The sequence below is a fragment of the Ambystoma mexicanum genome, chromosome 3q, assembly GCF_040938575.1.
Source record: "Ambystoma mexicanum isolate Mex_15411 chromosome 3q, UKY_AmexF1_1, whole genome shotgun sequence".
NCBI lineage: Eukaryota > Metazoa > Chordata > Amphibia > Caudata > Ambystomatidae > Ambystoma > Ambystoma mexicanum.
Window position 1 is genome coordinate 223,379,224 of NC_090926.1, and position 26,408 is coordinate 223,405,631.

The window sequence follows — 26,408 nt, forward strand, 5'->3', positions numbered from 1 at the left end:
ACAGTAAGGATGTGAAATTAACTATCGTACTTGGCCTGACGACATTTCAGATAGTGCAAGAGCTAAGACTTAGATAAGGAAGGGAGGGGGAGAGTGGGAAGGAAATGGAAACAGGCAGGTGACTACAGTACTAGGCCTGACGACATTTCTGGTAGAGCCGGAGAAAAACAAAAGGTGAGGGAGAGGGGTGCAGAAAGGGAGGGGAGGAACAAAACAAGCGACTATCGTACTAGACCTGACAATGTTTCAAATAGTGCTGGAGGGAGGGAGGGGGGCAGTAAGGGGATGGGGGAGCGACAGACGAGATTGCTATCATACTAGGTCCAGGGACAATTCTGATAGAGTAAGTGCGTAGAAGAAAGTAAGGGGAGGGGGGAAGGAGATAGGAAAAGGGAAACGGGAGGATAGAACAGAGAGTAAGCAGTCAGTGGAGAAGCAAGAGGGGAGAGCGAATACAACTGCAGAAGTCAGTAGTAACACATAATGTTGCAAGCCTGGATACAAGATGAAGATGGGAACAGCATGATTCAGGATCACCATGAATACAAGATGCAAAGGAAGTCCAGCATGCGAGTTGAGAAAGGGTAACGCACCGTGAATCAATGAAGTCCATAAAAGTAAAATCCAGCATTGGCCACAAGACGGTGATGGTGAAACCAGAATGTAGCAGGACAGACTCCTGTGTGAGGGAAGGGGGGAGCACAAGGGAACAGCACGGGGGGACCAGAGAGGGTGGGGATGACCTGTGAGGACAGAGGGTGTAAACACATGTTGGTGCATGCTTACCTGCTGTCTTAGCAGGGGTTCGGTCGTGGATCCTCTTGGTCCGAACAGGTTCAAACAGGAATTGCCCTTTTCTTTGGACGCCCGGGCGAGATACGCCCTTGATCTAAGAGTTAAGAGCAGGAAGGAAGAGGCAGGGCTAAGAAGGTGAGTGGTGCTTAGGCCAGATTACCCAGATCCACTCACACCTGCTCCCCAGCTGCAAATGAAAAGAGGCTGGAGGGCTCCTTAAGTACGGGAAAGAGCGGCAAGCAGAAAGGCACCAGGGGGGCGGGGTTTAGGCCAGGTGACCTAGATCCACTTACACCTGCTCGCCGGCTGCAAAGGAAAAGTGGCTGGAGGGCTCCTTAAGTATGGAAAAGAGCGACAAGCAGGAAGGCACCAGGTGGGCGGGGCTTGCTAAGTGGTGAAAAAGAGCGGCAACCAGGAAGGCACCAGGTGGGCGGGGCTTGCTAAGTGGTGAAAAAGAGCGGCAAGGAGGAAGGCACCTGGTGGGCGGGGCTTAGGCCAGGTGACCTAGATCCACTTACACCTGCTCCCCAGCTGCAAAGGAAAAGAGGCTGGAGGGCTCCTTAAGTGGTGAAAAATAGCGGCAACCAAGACGGCACCAGGTGGGCGGGGCTTAGGCCAGGTGACCTAGCTCCACTTACACCTGCTCCCAAGCTGCAAAGGAAAAGAGGCTGGAGGGCTCCTTAAGTAGGGAAAAGAGCGGCAAGCAGGAAGGCACTAGGTGGGCGGGGCTTGGGCCTGGTGACCTCGATCCACTTACACCTGCTCCCTAACTGCAAAGGAAAAGAGGCTGGAGGGCTCCTTAAGTAGTGAAAGGAGCAGCAAGCACTAAGGCACCAGGTGGGTGGGCCTTAGGCCAGGTGACCTAGATCTACTTACACCTGCTCCCCAGCTGCAAAGGAAAAGAGGCTGGAGGGCTCCTTAAGTAGGAAAAGAGCGGCAAGCAGGAAGGCACCAGGTGGGCAGGGCTTGCTAAGTGGTGAAAAAGAGCAGCAACCAGGAAAGCACCAGGTGGGCGGGGCTTAGGCCAGGTGACCTAGATTCACTTACACCTGCTCCCCAGCTGCTCAATTCTATTGCTTGGTGAGGTGCAATTGCAGCAAGTCTTACTGCATGTGTGGATAGGCACAAACAATGTGCAGTACTTCCGTGGCTCAGTATTAAAGAAAATTCCAAAAACAGGGTGTCACATCTTTTTGCACTTAAAGCATAATCAATATGTCTCTGTTGATGCAACGCATTCTTCAAAACGTGATCTGTTTGCCCTGGTTGACTTATGTTAATTTTGTGTTAGCCGTTCCAGGCTAGCATAGGTTCACTTCTGTATATTCTTAATTACGTTTACATTACTATTTTTATTTTTATTTGTATTGTCATTTTAAGCCTACTTGCAACTGGGACTCATTGACATGTATGCATGTGACATATTATCTTATTATGCTGTTTTGCTTATGAGGGAACGCACACTCACCTCTCACTGGAGATGTTGTGCTTTTTTTTTATCCCATCTGGTTGAATATTTGCATTGACTTTATTCCAGTTCTGTTGGTAGATGTACTTGTATTGGTGCTCAGGATCAAAAAGGACACCAAAATAAAGGGCATGTGTCATGTTGTGGCGCCTTCATCGGACCTCTGTGTCAGCCAAGAAGGAATTGATTATCTGTGAGTCAAACCACAGGTTTTCTCGCAGCATTAGGAGTACTGTTTTTGTAGGGGAAATGAAAGCCATAGGGGGTCATTCCGAGTAGGGCGCAAAGGGATACCGGGCACCGTTAAGGACATCAGTGCCCGTAAACCCTTTGTGCCCTACTACGAGGTCCCTTTGCGGCCCAGTCCTTAACGCCTGCTTTTACCAGGCGGTATGGACGGGATCCGCAAAGGGACTAATAACGTTGCCGTAATTTACGGTACCGTTGTTAGCACCCTCCCCATTCCCATTTAGCCCTATGGGGGCTCAAATGGGAATGGGGATTGACATTTTTAATGGGGACTTCCCGGTCCTACAAAGGTCGGACTAGACCGGTAAATCCCCATTGAACGAGGGCGGACACGGTACAGGTAATGGTGCTAGTCATGGCACTAATAGCGCCATGACTAGCACCAACCTCGGAATGAGGGCCATAGTATTTAAACTCACCGGAAATCCTTGAAAGGATACCTCACTCTCCGTGTTGGTGGCTACAAATACTCCCGGCTAGGCTGTAACTTGTATTGTTGCGCAAGACCTGCAGACCTACCAAAAGAAAGGGTTATGCCTTCATGGGCTGTATGTGAGCCAAGAGACATGATTGAAATGTAAAGGATTTCTGCCCATTTCTTGGGTTATAATACTTTGGAGCCGGGGCAGTCCCCTATTAGCTCATGTACGACCCTCCTTTGAGTGTCTTCTACGCCCTGAAGATGATCCCAGTGCCTGCTGACCCAAAGTCCCACCACCTTCAGCTGTCCCACATGCACACCACTCCCACTCAGGCCCCTATTTGTCATTCTTGATTATTGTATTGTAGTAGTCATTCAAATAGCATCTTTTTCCATTTTTATGGTCTCAAACTGCGTTGTGGTAGAAACGCCCTCTACGGGAAAGTTCTCAGAGGCGGCTTAAGATGCGTGTGTGCATTTGGCCACAATTAGGACTTTGGAGGGCTGGCTAGGCTCCAGTAAGTAACCCAAGAGCTTAGGCCTGTGTAAGGGTGCTTGTGTGGCCATTAGGGTTAAATAGCACAAATCAAAAATTATAACCAGACTTGGAAAACTACCGTGAGAGAGCTGATATTGAATAATGCCCCCTACCGTTTCTCCAAATGAAATCATGTCTGCATCGACTTAGTAGCTTTGTGATCACTTGGGTAGCAGGTGGTGTTGTCTTTTCTTGTGATGTCACTCACCTTGTCCTGAGTTCAAGCTCGGATTCCCACCCTTTGGTTTGGGCTACTGGCAGTCAGAAGATTTCACACTATGTAAGAAGCGCCTATCAGAATTCCTGAAGGACTGGGTTGGGGTTGATTATGTTTAGGAAACCAAACTGGACTCAAAGCGGTCTATGCACTACTTCATTTCTGAGAGCTTTAACAAGCTTGGAATAAAGGTTTACACACAGGTATTTGCACAAAGGCCATTTTGTTGTGATATAGTTATCAATGGCTCATTTTACAGGAGCAACTGAATATTGTTCTGACAGGAATTCGGCACTGTACATGGTGCTTTTCCAGGCTTTGATAGTAAGCCTAGGGGTTCATTACGGTGTTCCCCAGTATTCCGCCGGTAGTTCTGGCAGGATACCGGTGAAATACTGCATCATCTCTGCCACCCGATATCCCTGTCATACTGGGATATTAGGGGCAGCGGAGATGCCGGTAACTCCCCATTCCGATGGGATGGGAATGCCGCAATTACCAGCACCGGTAATACTGATGCCGATGAGTGTGGCAATTATCTGCCGGTAGGGGCCTGCCTACCACCCGGTCAGGCCTGCCAGTAGATCACAGCCCCGACTGGTAGACCTGGAGTTTGGCGGTCCGCAAAGGTGCTGGTACATGTTAGCGGCACCTTATTTCCAGACCGGCAAACTCATAATGAGGCCCTTAGCCTTGAAGAAGCATGTATCCCAAAGGAGGCGCAGTCGTGAAAAACACATGTTGGCCCAATAGGCAGTTTCCCCTGAAAAAACAAATGATTGATGAATAAATGACAACAAAAGCATCATTTGCACAAATACCTGTGCATGTTGCTAGAAAAGATTTTCTTCTTTCAACTTTCCCTCTATGGTTTCCTATGGAACCCCATTCTTTTTGCTCCTGATCCTGACTTGACTTTTTCTCTTGCCTTTTGCTCAATTGGTATGGGGAAACCAATCAGTCCATCAGCCTATCAGTACTGTGAAACTTTGTTTCCTTTTTGAATTCTTATATTTTTATATTGCGTGCATTATTTTACAATGCAGAGCAATGGGGGTACTTTTGTATCACCCTATATTTTTGGTAACTTTTATATGTGCCAAAGGCAAGCTGGTGGTAGCAGTTACATTTCTACAATTTTTGCATTATTATAAGTGTGCACATTCACTTTTTTTTGTGTGCGGCTACTAAACGTGGCTAGTGCCCTAATATGGGTGTGCCACGAGATTTCCATTTGTTCTTTGGACATATTGTAGTATGACGTTTCTCCTGCCCTCTAAGGTCAGGAAAGTCCTTATAAAGTCATGCACTTGCCCAGGAAAGCTTCTGCTTTCGAGGGCTTGCGATTATCTGCATGTGTATGTGGTGCGGGAAAGGGACAGGGACTGTCTAGTCCCAGACTGTCAACGGTGCCAGTAAGTCTGCTACTGGCCCGGATGTGAAACCAGTAGCTGTCCCTGATTGGACAACTACTGCCTGTTTGAATGGTGCAGATCCCTACCATTGGTGGGCTTGGACTTGCTTTCAGCTCAGATTTTTAGATAAGAGTAGGACTCCCGCAATCATTCTTCTGATCTCCGGTGGAGCCAAAATCCCTCAAAGAAGAGCAGCCAGTTGATGACCCAAAGGTGACTGCTTTAGTGGATCAGCATCCCTGCCAGTATCCGGCTGCCGAAGCCCTGCTGATGTGCTTGAATCCCTCTGTGGTTCTTCAGCCCTTGACTAGTGCGACCAACTTGTCTGAAAACTTTCTCAACGATCCAGCCCTTCAGAGTCTTTGGAGGTGTCCCTGGACTGCCCGGTGGACTGACCAGCTCTCTCTTAGGCTATTTTGCGAGAACCAGCACTGTTCCACTTTCAAGCCCGGAACTCTTGTGGTCTGCAGCTTGTGCCACAAGTAGCCTTCTCCCACAATTCCAGCTTCCTATCTTCAAGGGAATATGTCCTGGAGCAGCTCTGTGACCGCAACTGGAAGGACGCCTGTCTTGGCCTGCAAATGGTGACCGCTGCTGCAACTCACTCTTTTCCAGCATGTGAATTGTCTTGAGGCCTGCAGCGTTGAATTCTGCATTTCTTCACTGACAGGGATTGCATTGTGCAATTGCAGTTGTGAAGCCTATTGTCCATTTAGTGGCCTTTACCTTGCTGAACTCTTCAACCTGTCCTTCCACTCAGCTTGCTTTCTCTCTGTTTTGAAAATGGCCACGGTTATCTCTCCTAGCAAAGCAAGGGTCTGACCCAAACCTACTGACTAACTTTCACCCTGTGTCTCTTTCCGCACACTTCTCTAAAGTGCTCAAAAGGGTTGTGTTCAACCGTCGTACCAATTTCTTAGACATCCACAACCTTCGAGACCCTCATCAAGCAGGTGTCTGCTCCTGTCACTACACGCAAGCTGTTCTCATGAATGTCTACAACTTTATTGCCTTTGCTAAGCACTCCCACCTATCCTGTCTTAATTTTTTCCTTTTTTAATTGTATTTATTGAACATTTGTATGGCGCCTATACAGCAAAAAGTGTTTCCAGGCGCCACAAGACAAAGAGGTGCGGGGGGGCGACAGAGGAGAAACAACTATAATGGTCCTACTAGGTCTTGTGACATAGATATCGTGCACGTGCAGTGACAAGAAGTGCAGGGGGATGGGGCAGCTCAGGGTGGAACGGATGGCATAAGGGAAAGGGAGAAGCGGGGAGTGCAAGAGGGAGGGGGCCCCAGGGGTTGGGCACATGCTAAGGGGAGCCCAGAAGGGCATGTGACTGGGGAGCGAGGGGTAAGGGTCAACAAGTGCAAGGAAGGGGGTGGACCAGCCTCAGTGGCTAGTCAGGGAAGGGTGTCCAAGGGCACGTACTGGTTATAAGGGTGCTGGGGTAGACTGATCGAGGAGGGTGGCTAGTTAAAGAAAATAGGAAACAAGGAAACAAAACACTAAATGATCCCTCCTCTAGCACCTCGCTCTAACAAATCATCTCCCAATATTATGAACAACCACTGGCCATTTGCAGGATCTGACAACAATAAGCCTTGACTGCTCTCCATTGCTACCTTGATAGGGTTTTGGCTAACCTCGCAGAGTCCCTGTTCATTGCAACTAGGGTAGCCTCCTAGAATCTGTCCACCAGGCCAGATTCTAGAAATCCATCTTTACATGTGTATGTCTTTATTCTTTGTAATTGCTCACTAGTGTTAGTGGAAGGCTAGATCTTAGATACCAACTTGCAGCAGGCCCACCACCGAATAACTACAGCACCTAAAGGAATCAACATTGACAATGAACACTCAAGTGAAGGATGGGGCCTCATTTCTGTAAGGCTAAACCCTGGACAGTCTAGATAGTGGATTCCTGCTGGGTCTTAAGCTTGATTTCTATTTTGTACCCTGCAGAGTTCTGAGATGGAGCCTGAAGACAGTGGGGGGATTCACTCCCAGAAGCAGAAGATTTCCTTTCTTGAGAACAACCTGGATCAGCTTACAAAGGTTCACAAACAGGTATGTGCCACACTTCGGTTGTATTTTGCTTTGGTGGAGGTGGTCTTCTCCGGCAATACATCAACTATGGGTTACAAACTTGGCTGAACTATACTCATCTTTAGTGACAATATTCCCTGAAGCCAGATAAGATTCCTCAACCAAGCATGATCTATCAATGCTAGTGGATTATTGTTAGAGAAATGTGCCTTTCTTAATATTTTTGCACCAGAAACTGCAAATGAAACCAAGTTCATGTCAGTGTACTAAGGGTCTTATAAGAAGTTTGGCGCTATTTCTGTGGTAAATCCGCTGAAATATTGCCAAACAGTATTACCATTGCTGCCACTTGGTCCCGCGGAATTACTGCAAGGTTACAAGGGGTGGTGGCCTGCGTAAGTCCCCATTGTTTGATGTCTGTAGGACTCGATTGAGATTTCAGCGGAATAAGCGCTAGTGGTAATTCTTCGGTTTTGCTACTGGTGGAGGATTTACCTTCAACATTTCGCTGGAGGAAAATCCTCTCCCATAGCACCAGAATTGTATGGCGATGCTGTAATGTTAACATAGTTACCACTGCATTACCACTGTTTTTCTGACAGCGCTGTAGTCATAATGATGTTTTCTGCTAATTTTGGAATGCTTTCAAACGCAATACTGTTATTTTACTATTTTTCTTCCTTAAAACATGTATATTTGAACAGCTTAACATACACTCCTTTTTGTATCACTTTTCTACAACTGGATTGTGTGTTTCTGTTCGGTGCACATCTAAAGTACATGATTCTTTAACTTGTTTCTGTTACCTATATTTCACACCTGGCTAATTCGGCTCTGCTCCTTCTCTAGTTTATTTGTCAGCTTTCGGTTTAATTTCAATGTGTGCAGAAAAATCTGTGCAAAACAAGATGGTGTGGAGTCTGCAGTCTCCTGAGTCAGTGTGGGATGCCACAAAGCACAGGCAAGAGCAATGCAAAAACGCTGCACCGAATGCCTTGCCTTACAGCACAGAAGCACACAAAAAGCATTGTCTTAAGGCAGAATGCTCCTGCTTGCATCCAAGTGTTTTCCTTCAGCTTGTTCACAAAGGGCAGGAAGAGGTTCAGTGGGTTCATACTCGTGCAACTTGGGGGGGTGGGTTGAATCCAAGATGGTGTATGGGTATTATGTCTTTATCCCCCATAGCTCAAACCATTTCAGGTGCTGAGCTAGAGGGTAGCCAACCCCCTAACTGACCAGCTGTCACAGCTGCAGTCCGTATCTCAAAGCACCGCCCAGAGGGAGGGGTGGGCAGACTTAACAAAACAGCCTGCTCTTTCCAGTGATGTTGGGTGTTCGAGAAGGAGATGGAGGAATGTGTTTAAAGAGGTTTGGCTGTTTATTTTTTATTGAGAAGAGAGCAGCTTAGAAGAAGTAGTGGGAGGTTGGAGAACAAAGAGAGATTTCATCAGAAAAGAGTGGTATTGATCAATGAGGTTTCATTTAGAGAAGGTAGGAAGGAGAGAACTATGTTGAAGCAGTGATCACCAGGAGTATAAATAAGGGCAGAGAGAGCAAGCATTGGCCCGATCTTGAGACCAGGATGGGAGGGGTGCTACCTGTCTAGAAGGGGAAATAGTTGCACTGGTCAAGAAGGAGAGAGGGGGAAACGCCACCCAGCTAGTCAGTAAAATCAGAGAGGTTTCAAATGGACCAGGCAGGGCCAGAGCAGATTGTAGAGGTAGGATGGAGGAACAAGATGATACAACCTCACCAAAGAGCATGGAGGCTAGGACAATAGTAGCAAGGAGAAGACTGTGCAAGGGACTAAGACCCTAGAAGATGGAGGGGACAGTTGACATAAGACTAGAAATGTGCATTCCCAGTTTATGGGAGGGCAGATACATCATGGTGAAAGCCTAGCTCCGCTATAAAAACATGACAGAGAACCTGAGATTTAGCCAACTTTGTGGCCAGTGGTGGAACATTTTGCCAACTTTGTGACACGTGACAAGTAGACCTCAGAGTCATCTACAGAAACAGATTTGGGAACCTGAAAGCATGCCACTCATAGACAAAGACAAGGGTACTCTAACGGATACTAGACTGACGACTAGGATGAGCTAAACTCAATTTTTTTGTAAGGAAGTTTTCGTTGGTTCACAGTTCATTATTGAGGAGTGTATCTCCTGTTTTGGTTATGTAACTAAAAACTGTCTTTTTAGAACTATATCCTTGCATCAGCCCCTTGTGCTTTTCACTCAATTTTCCGTGACAATACCTAGCTAGGAAACAGATTTTTATATATAATAAAAGAATCATTAAGAATTATATATTTTTATTGTGATCTGAATTCAACTAGCTGATAGAATCGATTGTCCTATTAGCAACACAGTTACATCTTGCCATAACAATTTAATTATCTATCAATGTGTACACTGGTAATAATGGGTCAATTCATGTCAGGTCCTGACTTTCTTGATCCGCGGGAGCTGCTGAACCCCACAGACACACAAGGGCGTCTCATCTACACCTGGTTACAGATACAGCTGAACTGACACATCCCAGGGGGGGAGAGAAAGTGGATAAAATAACAAACAGACTTCAGGACTTCCTAGTCTCCAGAAGATCTGCAGGGGAGAGAGAAAAGAATATGGTAAAACATAACTGTTCTTGAAATACCCTCTCCCCAACTCCCGGTCTTACATACCCCATTGTACCTGTGATCCTCTACTAACTGCTAGAGAAGGTTATTGATTTAATCCTGCTGAGTTTTGTTCCAAAATTCTACCTCACAGGTAGGTGCCTTGCTTTAAGTCTCTCCAGATTTAAAAAAGGCTCCAGGTTCAAGAATTTAACACTGAAGATATAAGTAATGAATCTGGCCTAAATAGACTACCATCTATTAAGCATTGCCTAACTAACTGTATCTAATCTATTCTACTTCCTGTACTAAAAATCTTGAAAGGTTTCTCCTAGAAATTCAATGCCATTCAGAAAGTCTTTTTACAAAAATGCACAACTCACTGCGATGAGGAATCCATAGAAAATGAAAAGTACATCTTCCTCTTCAACTGTCTTGAGAGTGCATGATGCGAAAACCCTGTTCCTTTTAAAGGCCTGGGTTCTGCGTAGAGCGGAGGCACTGTCCTCCTCTGAGGCCTTGGTTGGCTTAGAGCAGTGATACTGTTCTCTGCGTGAAACGTTATTCAAATGCTTTAATTCCCAGACAAACCATGAAGGATATAATCATTTAACGCAGTGGTCTAGTTGATGCTATGGTGCGCGCTTGGAAGGCACTACACTTCCTGCGTTACTGTTCCTGCTAGTGCGCATGATCAGAAAAATACTCATGAAAGAACTGAAATACTGTTGAACGTCCCTTCTACACACTGTGAATAAAGAAAACGTATAGTCTTCTTCAAAAAAGGTAGCGAACAATAGCATATGCACAGCTATTAATCGGTGCACCGCACCGTAACACACCAATGTCCCACAGAGTTCTCTCCAAACCTGTCACCTCACAGTTCTGACTTATTTCTTCATCAAAAATGACTTTACTAGGCTGAACGTGTCAGGTCTCTGCCCAGTAATATCAGATTTATGCCCAGGAAGATCAGATCCATGCCGTGGAAATAGAGACCTGTGTGTGTAAGGGGGTCAAGTTTCTGTGTATGATATGTTTGAAGTGATGATTGGTTTTTGGTTACCCTCCGTAATCTTGGCATTTAGGACAATGGTATTATCCCATTCCAGGATGGTGAAGGTAGGAATCCTCAGTGATTGGCTGAAGGCTTACTTGTGACTATTTGGAACCCTCTGTGGGGGTTCTAAACTACCTTTCATACTCAGAACTACGCAAATAAGGTCACCGCTTCAGCAGCTCCAGAGAAAAATTACCGGAATCTTATTCAAGAGGAAAACTTCAGCAGTGAAAACTGAGCTAAGTGTCCAGGATAACAAAACTAAAGTTTGGCAGAGTGAATTATTTAAAAGACTCATTGTATTATGAAGGGGAGAGGGAGTACAGTTGATATAAATAGTTTCAGAAGTGTAAAGGGGAGCTTTTCGTTAAAGACTTAAGTAAGCTGCTTGACAAGATAAACAAGAAGAAAGGCTGCTGTCTAGTCTTCAGCGTGTTTTAATTCAGGCAACGCTAAACCTGATCTTCAATTTTGTTGTTAACGATCGCATCAGCCCACGTGAATGTTGGGAAGCTGAAGGACTGCGTGCGAGCGAGCTTCTTAGGAAATGACGAGCAAAGGACCTTGCGGCGTGCCATGCGTGTGACGTGTTCCTTGATTATACGAGTGTCATGTCAATGCCGAGGCCTTAGCTGTAGTGCGTGCATTGTAGCAATGAAGGAATTCAGTCGTAATGTTCAGAGCGTGGGAGTCAGGTTATGGATCTGCAGTGTGAGGAGAAGCCCACTGAATGTGAAGCAGAGCGGTCATGTGGGGCAATCGTTTCAGGAGCGTGGAAGACAGAAAAAGAAAAGGTAAATATTGATATGCTGAAAATAGTTTGAAATGGACTACGAAGCCTAAGTTAAGCAATCACAACCAAGGGCAAACTTATACAGAAAGTGTAAATATTGGTTAAGCAAGAAGAAGTTAAGTAGTTAGAAAAAAAGACTTGAATCCAATTAGTTAGTAAAAACTACTTATAGCCACAGTAAGGAGCATTTTCAAACAAATAGAAGATAATGTTAAAGACAATGGGCCTCATTACAAGAGTGGCGGAATGAGTTAACGGGTGCCGCAAAAGGATGCAGACCCGTTAACACCATTCCGCCACATTACGAGGTCCCCTCGCGGGACCCGCTCTGCACGTCTGGTTTCACCAGACGTGCAGAGCGGGTCCCGCGAGGGGAAGAGGGAGCTAACAATGGGCCGGTCGTAATCAGCCCGTTGTTAGCTCCCTCCCCCATTCCCATTCAGCCCCATGGGGGCTGAATGGGAATGGGGATGGTCTGGGCCCAGGTTCCTGGAGGGAGGAATTACTGGGCCCTCCGAACTCTGAATGGCCCGGTAATTCCCCATTCTGGGGACCCGGACCCAATAGCGGCATGGCTACCACCAAAATCGTAATGAGGCCCAATCTGAGTAGGAGATGAAAGAGACTTTCAGAAGAAGACAGTTCTAAGACAACAAGACAGCAGCAGGAACTCGTCTTCTAGAATGGAAAAACAAAAGGAGCCAAAAGGAAATGTGAAGAAGAGTCTGCCTCTAGGCTTTAGGCAAAGGCATCGATATAAAGGAAGAAAGGGAAGCGGAACATTTAGATCTATTGAGTTAGTACAGTTGTGTTTTATGTTTTACAGATCAGCAGATACCCAGAGAAAGAATAAAGCAAGCTGAGACAGAGGGTAGAGCTGATGCCTGGAAGTTTTTTATTTTGTCCACTTGCCCTTCCCCCCAGGGGTGTCAGTCTGAAGCAGATTTTGGAAAAAGTCCTCAGTCTTTGCAGTCCAGTGGGGGTTATTGGGTACATCTTCATTCTCCGCAGGCCAGGTAAGGTCCCAACCTTACTCAGAAAATACAGAACCTTCCTGCTTGAATACTAAATGAAAGGCAGTTTAGAACCTTAAATAGCCTGCCTTTGTCTTTGAGGAGCAACTAATGAGATTTCCGTTCCCCCCCCCCCCACCATGTTGGCTTGGGATCACCTCAGGTCTCTGGTTAAAGCCGAAACTAATTACAGTCTAAGCCTACCAAAACTCTAATCCTAAATTATGTTCTCCTGTAAAAGAAATAGCGTCCCAATCTGTGTATGGGCCTAGCAGACCTGACAATCAAAACATTTACAACAATACAATTCATAATTGATGAGTGGCCAGAGACCAAAAAATCAAAAGAAACAAGGTGTTATCAGTATCTTATTTAAAAACATACATATAATCGATCTATTGAAGGAGTAAATGGTATTGCCTGCCAATTCATGTGTTATCCTTCCTTAGCATACACATATTTTTTTCTTATCTAGGATCTACAAATATGCACTATAAAATCAAAAGAATGTATTAATTTTATTCCCAAACTAAAATCTGAGGGTAGTGTATTCCCAGATTAAAATGCCTATATACATACAGAGAATATAATAATAAAACAATGAACAGAAAATACAGGAACAATAAAATTAAGATTTCTCAAATCTCACTTGTAAAAAAAAAGTGCTAGAGTATATTTCGTACAAAACAATTAATAATGATCAAACAACTAACATCAAGACAAAATACACAGTTTCAGTTCCAAAACTGATAACAATTAGAACTTAAGTATCAATCTCTCTAAACACACATCTAAAGTAAACTAAAATGCAATCAATAGAACATTTATTGAAATCAAACAGTGCCAATGAAAACAATTACTATATGGCTACAGCCAGTGAGTGAAATCATCTTCTTCCCATGTGATTACCCACATCTGAAACTGACAGAAATTCCAACCTAGGAATTTCCTACAACAGCAACATTAATTAAAAATATATTAAAGGTATAAGATCTAAATCACCTATCAAAAATACTCTCAACATGATGAACACCAGATGAAACACACAGTCCTTTTTCTTGCTAGTCAACACAGACGGCAAACACTGAAGCAGCTTTTATTTCTTAAAATGCAGTGAATTATAACTCATGCTGTACAGTGAATATTGTTAAGGAGAGTAGAATCATGCCGACAGGGATGAATACAAGAAACGAAAGAAACATTCTTTTTTCTACTCTTATTGTATTCTTTTAGAGTACCCACAGCCAAACCAATATCAAGAGGAAGATTATTGATACAAAAAGTGAATGGTTTGTTCATTAAGCAAGTATAATTGTTTTGGAAAAGTGGGCATTTCATTCCAAACAACCGTTTAAATGCAGAGTTGAAAATAAGACTAATTCTACAAAGAGCAATTGTTTATGAAACAAAATGTATTGAAGAGAAAGCATCAAAGAAGCAGGGGTGTGTTTAAACTTCCATAATTTGGATGGATTCAAAACAGAGATAATAGTTGATAGCTGGCATTAACTTTGTTTTTCTTCTCTGTGTAATTTGCTATGTTTACTAAATCCTTGAGAAAGCCTGTGCTGAAAGTCAGAAATGTAGACTTGGAAAGGGTGCAACATGTGGTCCAGTGTTACTAGAATAGAGAGATTCTAGATGAGATCATTGAAACTGTGGGATCAAAAGACCCCACAGAAAACATAGGAGACCAAGATTAGGACCAGAGTTTGAATTTGCTGAGAATAAATGAAAAAAAGGTCTAATTGTACTAATATATAAATATATATATATATATATATATATATATATATATGATTGAATACTAAGGCATTTGAATTTATTGATGGATTGGTTAACTCATTAATCAGTGCTGAAGAGTTTTTACAAATTATCACCAAAGTCAAGTGTGTCAAATACACTCCAAACTATTATATATTGATTCATTGCCTATTCAGGTGGAGTACGCAGAGTAGTAGACAGCTTAATGGCTTATTTAACAAGCCTTTAGAAATTGGAACTAGTAATAGGCTTTTCGGAATTTTGCAATACTTTGCATTCAGTAGCTGGGTGGTGCTTAAATATATTCTTGTTTGGAAATGATACCAGCGTTTCAAAACACTGTTACAGCTTTCGAAGTGTACTTGTTCTTGCCCAAACTCGAATTCCTTTACATATTTCCTTCTAACCTGTACATGCTTGCACAACTTGCTAAGCAAACTAGTGTAGCTCCCACAGCGACATTGAACATTGTGGCTGGCATCACTACTTCTGCTTCATTCAGTAGTTGTTTTCAACAAAGTTATAGCATTTCAGAAAGTAAATAGCTGTGTTTCTGAAGTTGGCTCAGCCTTCAGTGAAATGGCTTTTAAAATGTTTTTCTTTATTTTGTAATGTTTATATAGCAGCAGCATGCCACCCTTCGTCTGCTTGAGGGACATTAAGCCAGTTCAAACATGCAATTAAGCAGTAGCATAGTTATGAACATTCAGGTCGGAGCAAACAGAGGCAGCATCATTCATCAATGGGTGCAAGTAGAGCATGGAGCCGAGGGTGCCCAGAGATGAAGCACGATGTTGCAGCATCAGGGAACATTCCTTTGTTTGGCTCTACCCTATTTGTACTCCACTGGAAATTGGTGTTTTGAAATTCTTTCCTTTTCTACCCAAAACATGTTCATACACCTATGCTTTACCTTCACTCTAAACATCCATCTAGAGGTCGGCTACGTCCCCTGGCTAAGGTCCTTTATTGGACCATTCAGGGATGCTTGGTTAAGCATATTTATGGGAACAGGATTTTAAACCATTTCAGACTGGGAAACAAAGAAGAAAAGGTCACAAAGTATACAGAATGTTATATAAAGAAGTGGTGGTGCGTCTGATGCAATCGTAATGGTGCAATGCATGTTAGATGAATGATAACACCTTCACGCAAGCCCCAAATAATATATAGGGGCATTTAATCTTTAACGTGTCTTTATTTGGTGATAGGAAACATGATGTCATCCTCCCACTGTCAACATTATGTCTCTCTCTCTCTTTCTTTTACGCTCTCTTTCTGTTTGTCCGTCCTTCTCCCTCTTTGACACATGCTGCCCAGGTGATGCAGTGGCACTGCAAGGTAGAACCCCCTTGACTTGCTTCTCAGCTCATTGAGCATTGGCTTGCAAAGATCTGTACAGTTTGGGTTGTGTGTTGTCACTCCTTTCCCCCCTTGGGTGTCTTTAAGCCATCACTGGTCCGCTGTCTCATATGAAACACTTTTCCCAACAGAAGAGGGTTTCCGTTTATGCTCTTTTGGCCGTCTCACCATCTGAGAGAGAGAGAGAGTCAGCACATTGGAAAACACTCTCATGTTAAATCTGTGTTATAGTATTTTCATAAAACCCTCTCCCCTTCACTTGTGTGCGAGTCCTGAGAGGCAGAAAGACACAATGTTTTTAGATGATCTACTGTGGAGGCAGAGAAGCTAATATTTTTAAATGATGTGTTTAAAAGTTGTGATGTTTAGTTGCAGCATTATTTAGTTGTGTGTCTGGAATTCTTGTGTTTTAATCCTCTGGCGTATAGAGCTTTGAAATGGTAAGCAGACACCATATTTGCCTGCAGATCAATCAACGTATCCAACATCACTTCTGGGTGCTTCTTTAATGAACAAGTGAAAGCATGAAGGTTGGAGCAGGTGTGTTTTTTCACGTTATTTTCAATGGGGAGGTGAATGTCCTCAGCATTGACGTGGGTGGTCAACGCATTCCATTTTCCATGTTCCTATACAGAGAATCACTGAACACTTTTGCTGGCGCATTTTGGGGGATAGATTAGGTTTGGCACTGTGGACAGATTTCTGTATGTTAGAGTAAGGCCATACAGATCTACAGTATGTGAAGACGCTTTAATGACTTCTTGTTTCAGCTTGAATTCCTTCAAGCCACTAGTCCACATTTCGCAATACATTTGTGAATCTCTGAAACATTCAGCTTGGGATTGTTACGGGTGACATGTTCTCAGAATACCAAGCGACTTATGATCTACGAGGCACACAGTTGCGATCTCGATTCTTACATATACCCTCAGCACATCACCTATAGCAGCTCCATTTATTATTGCATTGGTTTAGATACAACACTGACCTTGTTCCATATGTTTTGCCACATTAACTGGAAAGTGATGAGCACTCCCCCGGGTTTTTTAAATCTTTCGTACCATCAATTCTTCCTCACTGATGTTAAAGACTAATCTTCTTTTTAAGGCAGTGAATGATGTGTATGCTTTCTGTATACTGTAACCTGTGTATCACCTGCAGAGGAAGGCTGATAAATTGCTGTCATCAGTGGGAGTCACCCGTCCATGATGCAAACCCAGAAGGCGGTACAAGAGGATCCCCAGTTTTCCGCCTGTCCTTCTTTGGATGATTGTGGAGTGCAACCCTTGTCAAAGTTATTACAGTGACCCTCATAACGGAAGAGGAGAGTCAATCCAACCTCTAGAGCTCAGGGTCCAGCTCCACACCTACTGGGTGAAATCCCAGAGACCTATTCGGTCCTAGAACCTGTTTGACATTTTTAGTACAGGTGGCATCGTACTCGGCGCCTAGCCATGGGTTCTTGGCATGCAGGAGCCAATTAGCAGCGCACGGCAGATGCACCAAAGTTGGCATGGGCCACAAACCAGAGCCTCAGGTAGAATCCTGAGGTCCAGCAATCAGGATCTTTTGATGATCCCGAGGTACAGGACTGAGAAGGCCTTAAAGGGAGCTTTTTACGCTAGTGCTCCTAAGGCCTGGAACGACCTACCGCTGTACTTGAGAGGCATTGATTCTACTGATGTCTTCAAAAATAAACTGGAGACTTGACTGTTTGAGTAGATATTAATTACTCAGCCTCTCTACCCCTCTGAGTATCTTGCAGAGGTTTCTTCTTTTATCTTACTTGTTGTCGTCTGTCCGGCACCCTTAAGCCTATGGGTCTATGCGAGCGCATTATAAATCGCTTAAAGTAAAAAGCCAGAATGAAAATGCACAACGATCAGAAGGAACACAGCCATAGAAGCTCACGCATGTAGTGGATGCACTACAGGTAGAAAAATAATTTGCACAGGAAGGATTTACGCTAGGTCTTTTTGCCGCTAGTAGGAAAGATTGTTCTCTTTGCAGCTTTCCCTTCTCTTTCAGTGATACCCCCCCCCCACCCAGCATATCTGCTGACTGATTGTCTGATCCTAACCACTTTTTAGTGAAGAAGATAATTTCTTACTCACTCAGTAATACAACGCATTTTGCTTTGGGGCACTGCTTAGTGCCTTGTGCTATCAGCGCAGAAAGACTGACCCCATTCATTATTTTGTGCAGCACTTCCATTGTGGTTCTGTTGCTGCTCTTCAATAGATATATGGGCCTCAGAGAAGCTAACACCCTCTTTCATCATTGGCTAAAGACCCTGGCTTGGTCATGGCGAGTCCTTCTCATAGTTGCTGCATCATCTTGTTACTTTCTTGTTATGGGTGCCAAAGCAGAGGTCCATTTGTCATTGGAAGCTTGAGGTAGAGCATCTGTTGCTATCCAGAACTGTGAAGCCTGAAGTGACCACCAGAATCTGCACCTTGCAGGACCCAATCCCAACAACAAAACTAACCTATGGCACCCCTGAACCCTCATCACAGCAACCAAGGATGAAAGTTTCATCCCCAATGTCTTATGAATACCTGGAGCTGATCTTCTTGGCCAGGGTTCAAGAAGCTTGTTTTCATACCAGCTTTGTTGCCCTCTGCCCCTGTAATATCGAATAGGATATAGAGCTCTCTCTTGCAGCCATCTTTGCCTTAAATTTAGTGGTGGAACCTCGGTACTAGGATCTGATCTGGGTCCCTCTAGATTCCTGGGATAGGTGGATGCACTCTTCCTTCAATGAAAACCTGTGCCACTATAACTGTGCTTGACTATTTTACTGAGCCTGTTAAACCACATATATAAACTTTGTAGTTTACTGAGCATAATGCAATGTTTTTGTTCTAATATATATATATATATATATATATATACATATATATATATATATATATATATATATATATATATATATATATATATATATATATATATATATACATAAGGAGATCAAGGAGGTGACGATAACACAAAAAGCAGGTCTGGATCCAAAAGATCCCAGTAACCTATGACCTATTTCCAACTCAAACTTTATCCTGAAGATTTTGGATAAAACTGCAACTAATCAATTGCAGAAACATGAGGAAGCTCTAGAGATATTGCATGAACAATAATCAGGCTTTTGGGCCTACCATAGTACCGAGTCCGCCATGCTAGATCTACAGACCCACATGTTGGTATTGGTTGACAAAGGCAAAACCAGGATACTTATGCTGCTTTCTTAGTGTAGCTTTCGACCTGGTGGACCATCAGCTACTACAATTAGCATTAGATAAAATAGCGGGTTGCTCCCCAGTTGCACTGGCGTGGCTGGCCTCATTTTAGAAGGACCGGAGAGCCAGAGTACACTCGGGTGATAAATTCTCTGAGGCTGCCCCCATTATTTTTGGAGTCCCTCAGGGAGCAAGTTTATCCCCTTTATTGTTTAATCTCTATATGAGAAGCCTCTGTGACCTGCTAGAAAACATTGGCGTATTCTTCACGAATTACGCCGATGACACATAGCTAATCTTCGAACAAATCGGCGACCATGACATAGATAGCGCAAAAATAACAGAGGTCTATAATATTATAGACCTGGATGCAAAAACACTGGATGGGCCTCATTACAAGTATGGACGCAGCCATGCCCATGTTCCAGTACTGGGTTCTTCCAATGAGGACTTACCGGGCCATTCCAACCTTGGAGGACCCGGTAAGTCCTCATTGGAAAAACCCATCCCCATTCCCATTTGAGCCCCCATAGGGCTCAAAGGGAATGGGGAGGGAGCTAATAACGGGCCCGTTAATTCCAGGCCCGTTATTAGCTCTCTGGTCCCCTGGCGGGATCCGGTAAGGACGCCTGGTTTTACCAGGCATCCTTACCGGGTCCCGCAAGGGAACTTCGTAATAGGGCATCCCGTAATCAAGGGTGCCGGTCCCGTACCGGCACCCTTCATTACGGGAGCGCAAGCCTCGTAATGAGGCCCGATGTGTTTGAACAACACCAAGACTGAACTGATGATCTTCGGAACACGACAGGCCAGATCCAAGCTTGGTGTGGAAAATAAACCTTTAACCATCAAAGAAGCTAAACTTCTGGTAATGCTTCAAGTTAAAACACTCTGGATGATGGTTGATGCATCAGTGGGTTCAGAAGTACAGGTTAACTACCTGCATAAAAACAAGGCCTAATACCTGCGGTTACTGAGGGCCTCATTACACGGTAGCCGGTAAGGGTTTACCGCCTTACCACGAGGTCCCTTTGCGGGTTGGGGAATTTAACGAATTTAACCAACCCGCAAAGGGACCAGTGGAGCTAATTACGGTACCGCAATTAGCGCCTTCCCCATTCCCATAGAGCCCTATGGGGCAAAAATGGGAATGGGGAATGGCAATGATGGAAGGGGGAATTACCGCCCCGCCAACCTTGGAATGGGGCGGTAATTCCCCTTTCCACCAAGGCGGTGCTGGTATTTTACCGGCATGAACCATAGCACTAATAGCGCCATGGTTCACCGCCTACCGTGTAATGAGGCCCTGAGAGCCATAAGACCCGACATCAATAAAGAAAACACAGCCACCATTGGAAGAGCAATCATAGTATCGCTTCTAGACTATGGCAACGCTTTACTACTTGGAGCCACCAAGAGGGAGATAGAAAGGTGCCAAGTAATGGAAAATGACGCAGTTTGCATAGTTAAGGGAATCAAAACAGAGAGCACACATCTACAGGGAGAAAAGCCTTACACTGGCTTAGAGTGGAAGATAGAGTCAAATTTAAAGCCATGTCGATAGTCCACAGATGCCTATTTGGAGAGGCACCGAGCTATTTTAAAAAACAATTTTCACTCTACATCCCGCGGAGATGTTTAAGGTCAGCCAATGCGGGCTTATTGGACATGCCCTGCGTAAATCATGCATTAGGGCGCGGCAGATCCTTTCCAGTTAAGGCAGCACAATACTGGAACGAGTTGCCTGCTGCCATTCAGCAAGATGAGGATTATCAAAGTTTTAGGAAGTCATTGAAAACCTCCTGTTTCAAAAAAACCTGCTATTAATAGGCATGCTCCCAATGCTTATTTGGTATTGGCTGCTAGCTGGAATCAGGTTGTGAATATGTTTTACTGGTTGTTTCCACGCTCTGATGCCTGCGGGCTTTCGGCGCGTTATAAACACACACATAACATAACTGACCTTTGTGGTCCATCTATTGCTTGACAACCTTTCTGTATATGATCTATGTTTTACAACATTGTTCTCCCCTTCTTAGTCTAAGCCTTACTTCCTAGTCACGTTACCAGTGAGAGGTTTGGTCTAACTTGGTGGAAACAATGGAGATTCATTAAGTTGCTCTTGAAAAACCTGATTCTTATAGTGGTTCTGGAAAGTCCCCTAACCAGGTAGTGGCAGCAGTGAGCTATAAGGTGTTAAGTACTCAATTAAGCATCACAGAGGTACCAACCACTGACCCTCACACTAATGAGGGCATCATGTAACGTTTTCTGTGAGTACAGTAGCTTTAACTATGGAAACATTCCCGGTAGAGGCACAAGGCAAGTTTGAGGTTTAGAAGCTTAAAGAACAATGTTTTCCAGGGGTCTGAGTTCAACAGCCAGAAAGGCTAAGTTAACCAAAGGTCTTGTCGATTTTCAAGATTCTCTGTGTTTCTTTAACTGATGGGGCAACGGATTGGGATGTGGGCACATTTACTGTCCCCAACCCCACGGCTAATGTATCTCTTACACCCTCTGCGGCTGAAGATCTCCTAAATACAGAAAATGAAAGCCTGAAAGATGCAACTGGCAATGAAGAAGGCCGATTTAGATACCACTGCAAAGGTATAGGAACATTAGCTTTGAAGCAGAGTTAGAACAGGATAGATATCGGGTGTATCAGGAAGCCCTGTAGAGGGAAGACACAGCTCCAAGAGAATAGGAGTTGGCTTTCAGGCTGAGTCTTGATTGAAGATCCGCAGAAGCTGCTGAAGCTGCTGAACCCCGACAGACCCTCAAAGGCGTGGAGCACTCAACCACCTTATTTACAGTTGAGCACACTACACCCCCGGTGAAAGGGGAAGTGGCTAAAATAACAAAGTAACAGATTCCTTCAGTATCCTCAGGATAATCTGTAGCAGGAAAGGAAAAAAGGATATAAACAGTTAACCACATTTTTTGCTTAATCTGCTTTGTGTCAGGGTCCGGCTTGACTGAATTCCACAGGAGCTGATGCTGGCCCCACAGACCCTCACCAGGAGTTCACCTCTCAACCCTTAAATATAAGCTGAGCTGAAAACCCCAAGAAAGGGAAAGGGGAATTTGGAGAAAATAACAACGGAGACACAGCTGCCCTTCAACCGTCTGGTAGGCTCTGGTATCTGTGATAAACAAATACACCTGGTTACTAATATAATAAGAAAACTTCTTTTCTAAATTATGCTAAATAAATTCTAAACTCTTTACCTCTTAAACCTCAGTAAAAGACTTAGAGGTTAGTAACCTTTGTGGAATATCTTGTAAATATATCTTGTATTGTACAAATAGTTCAAGCCAACCTAGTCTCTTTAGAATCCTAAAGTGATGGCCTTTGCAACATCTTTTCAGAATTAGATATTCTTCTTACTTCAAAGTTCTTCTGATCTTATGTAGTTTTCAATGCTTACATAAATTGCAGTCTTTCTCTGAAAACATTGAGTTCTATTTGCATAGATTACTTTAAATTATATTCTTTAACTTCCTGGAATACTGCTTTCTTTCTGCGTGTGAATTGTTTTCCTTATTTACACATTTACATAAAGAACGTATAGTTTCTTCCTTTACTAGCGTGTGCGATAAACACGTGAAATCAGAAGACGTGAAGAATTGTCCTCGCGTGTAAAATACACACGCGATTATCTTAAAAAACCCGCGCGCGTGAAAAAATACGTAAACGCGATAAAAAATAACACGCGCTGATATAAATGGACTCGCGCTCTATCGCAGCCCGACACGCGCTTTCTCAGAAAACGACTTTCACGTGAAAAAATGTACACGCGCTAAAATTCACACGCGCAATTCTTTTTGGCACGCGCTCTATCGCAAACCACACGCGCTTTCTCAGGAAACGACTTTCACGTGAAAAATGTACACGCGCTAAAATTCACACGCGCAATTCTTTTTGGCACGCGCTCTATCGCAAACCACACGCGCTTTCTCAGGAAACGACTTTCACGTGAAAAATGTACACGCACTTTAAAAAGAACACGCAAACGACAACTTGCGAGCTCGCGCACACATTAAACAGTCTTGAAGAACATTTCACACAGTTAATCAACTTTAAAATCCTACGCACAATCTTCAAGCTTGTTTTCCTTATAATAACTTTAACTGTAATGTCTCTTTTCTCAAATGAACTTGAAACTTGTTTACTCTTTAAGTTTTCTTATAAAAGAAAATGAAAGTTCACTTTGACAATCTCAAAATCTTTAAAAGAACGATCCCACCTGATGACTTCTTGTTCAAATTGGATCAGCAAACGATATTCTTACTTTGGTAGATTTTCTGAGCTCTGGAAAGGCCTTACTTAAGGAGCTTAACTAATACACAACCAGCCACTGAATTTCTCTGGATGAAAGGCAGTTTAGAATCTTGCTCATCTCCCAAGAATCAAACCCATTGTCCTCTCCACCAATCAGGCAACCAAATATATCATTGTTTCTTTAACCAATCAGAGTAAGTTTCTTTATCTCCATCTTGACTTGGGCAAGCACAATGTTAATTCTATGAACAAACTCTTCCTGTTACTAAACCAGCCAGTTCTAAAAGCACAACTAACCCAGCCAGCTCTAAAGGCACAATGTTAATCTTGTTACTCTTCCTGTTATGAAACTAGTCAGTCCTGACAGTACCCCCCTCTTCAAAGCCCTGTCCCAGGGCCTGGTTTAGCAGGGAAACTCTTGTGAAACTGTTTTATCAATTGAGGGGCATCTACATCTACTTGATCCTCCCAAGATCTTTCTTCAGGACCGTATCCCTTCCAGTCAATAAGATATTGTAAGGTACCTCTAACAATCCTGGAATCTAAGATTTTCTTAACTTCAAACTCTTCGTCATTGTCCTCTGTGTAAACTGCTGGTGGTGGTTTTCCTAATCTAGTTCCTGACACACAAGGTTTCACTAAGCTAACATGAAATGTAGGGTGACTTTTGATACTTGCGGGTAATTTCAGTTTGATTGCTACGGGATTTATTATTCTTTCTATTTCAAATGGACCAATAAATCTCGGACTAAATTTAGTTCTTCCCTTTAAACGTAAGTTTTTTGTGGACAACCAAACTTTTTGACCCACCTGATAATGTGGTGCTTTACGACGTTTCTTATCAGCAAATGTTTTAAATCTTAGCTTACTTTTTTCTAAGGTTTCTTTAGCTTTCACTAAACCATCTCTAATACAAGTCAATCGCTGCTCAACCTCTGGATTGGAATACTCAGATGGTAACACTTCTTTCAAAAATCGTGGATGGAAACCATAGTTGCTAAAAAATGGAGAATACTTAGTAGAATCCTTGACAGAATTGTTATAGCTAAACTCTGCTAGCCAAAGAAGATCTACCCAACTTCCTCTTTCTTGCCAAAAAGCTCTAATATATTTTTCCAATTCTTGATTTACTCGCTCTGTTTGGCCGTTGGTCTGTGGGTGATAACCTGAAGAAAGCTTTACCTCAATTCCCAACTCTGTACAGAAAGCTCGCCAAAACTTAGAAATGAACTGGGACCCTCGATCTGATACAATATGTGTTGGTAGACCATGTAATCGTACTACTTCTTGCAAAAAACTTTTTGCCAGATTCCTTGCAGAAGCCTCTCCTTTCATGGGAATGAAATGCCCAGCTTTAGTTAGTAAATCCACAACTACTAATACTGTAGTGTAACCTTGATCTTTGGGAAGATCTACAATATAATCCATAGAGATTGTAAACCAAGGACTAGGAGGTACTGGTAATGGATTTAATAACCCAGATGGTTTTCCTCCTCCTGACTTTACTCGAGCACAGACTTCACATGTTTTCACATAGTCTTCAATATCTTTTTTCATTTCTTTCCACCAAAACTTTCTCTCAACCAGTTCAATAGTTTTACGAATTCTAGGGTGACCTACCAACTTGGATTCATGACATTCTTGCATAATTTCCTTTTGCAGTTCCTTGCTTGGAAGGTAAATTTTAGAATGAACACATGGAAATCCTTCAATTAAATGTCTTCCAGAATCCTCCGCTAACCAAGATTGAATTTCATCTTCTGGTAATTCCTTTAGAATCTTTTTAAGAAGCTGATTCTCTTCCTGTGTAGCACTTAGGATAAATTTTTCTTCTGCAATCACTGGTTCTGGTAATAATTGATTTTCAACTTCTCCCGAATATCCTTGTCGTGATAAAGCATCCGCTTTACCGTTTAACCGCCCAGGCTTGAATGTTATCACAAAATCGTATTCTGAAAAGAAAAGTGACCACCTAAGTTGTCAAGGTGATAGTGTTCGAGCAGATTTCAAAAACAGAAGATTTCGATGATCGGTTAAAACGGTTACTGTGAATCTTGCTCCCAACAGATAATGTCTCCATTCCTGAAATGCTTTCTTGATTGCCAGGAGTTCTCTGTCTGTAATTGTGTAGTTCACTTCTGCTGGAAGCAATTTCTTAGATAGATAGGCCACAGGATGCAACTGTCCAGTTTCAGGATGCCTTTGAGAAAGCACTGCTCCAATTGCAACATTAGAAGCATCTGCCGCCACAAAAAATGGTTGTGAAGGATCTGGGTGTAATAAGATCGGTCCAGATGTAAAACAGTTCTTCAATGTTTTGAAAGCTTGATCCGCTTCATCTTTCCACTCAAATTTCATTCCTTTCTTCAATAATTTGGTGATAGGAGCAACAGTTTGAGAGAAATTTTTAATGAATCTCCTGTAAATGTTTGCAAAGCCCAGGAAGCTTTGGATATCTTTAACACAAGTTGGAGTTGGCCACTGTTCAACTGCCTTAATTTTCTTCATATCCATTTCCAAACCTTTGGGAGAAATCATAAAACCTAGAAATTCCACTTCTCTGGTATGAAATTGGCTCTTTTCTAACTTAGCAAATAGTTTATTCTCCCTTAGTCGTTGTAACACTTTCTTGACATGTTCTTCATGTTGCATGAGATCCTTAGAATAAATGAGAATGTCATCTATGTATACTACTACAAAGATGTCAATAAAATCTCTTAATACCTCATTTATAAAAAATTGAAAGGCTGCGGGAACGTTACACAATCCGAATGGCATTACTTGATATTCGAAAAGACCAAATTTTGTTCTAAATGCCGTCTTCCATTCATCACCTTGACGAACTCGCACCAAATGATATGCACCACGAAGATCTAGTTTGCTAAATACTGAGGCTCCTTGAATCTGGTCTAAAATTACTGATATCAAAGGCAGCGGATATCTGTTTTTAATTGTTATCTTGTTTAATGCTCTATAATCTATGCATGTTCGTAAAGTGCCTTCCTTTTTGGGAACAAAAAATAGTGGAGAAGCTGCTGGCGATTGAGAGTGCCTGATGAAACCCTTATTCAAATTTTCTTGGATGTAATCCTTCAAATGTTGATTCTCTTTTTCTGTTAAGGC

The 26,408-nt window shown here is 43.2% G+C and overlaps 1 protein-coding gene across 2 annotated transcripts in view; it reads left to right on the plus strand.

Annotated features, from left to right (window-relative positions):
* Positions 1-26,408, plus strand: part of KIF5A (kinesin family member 5A) — a 902,746-nt gene that overhangs the window by 718,651 nt on the left and 157,687 nt on the right. For both annotated transcript variants that reach the window (XM_069653594.1, XM_069653595.1), the window contains exon 23: positions 7,072-7,176. In XM_069653594.1, coding sequence (XP_069509695.1) covers positions 7,072-7,176 — 105 coding nt within the window. The remainder of the gene's footprint in view (positions 1-7,071; positions 7,177-26,408) is intronic.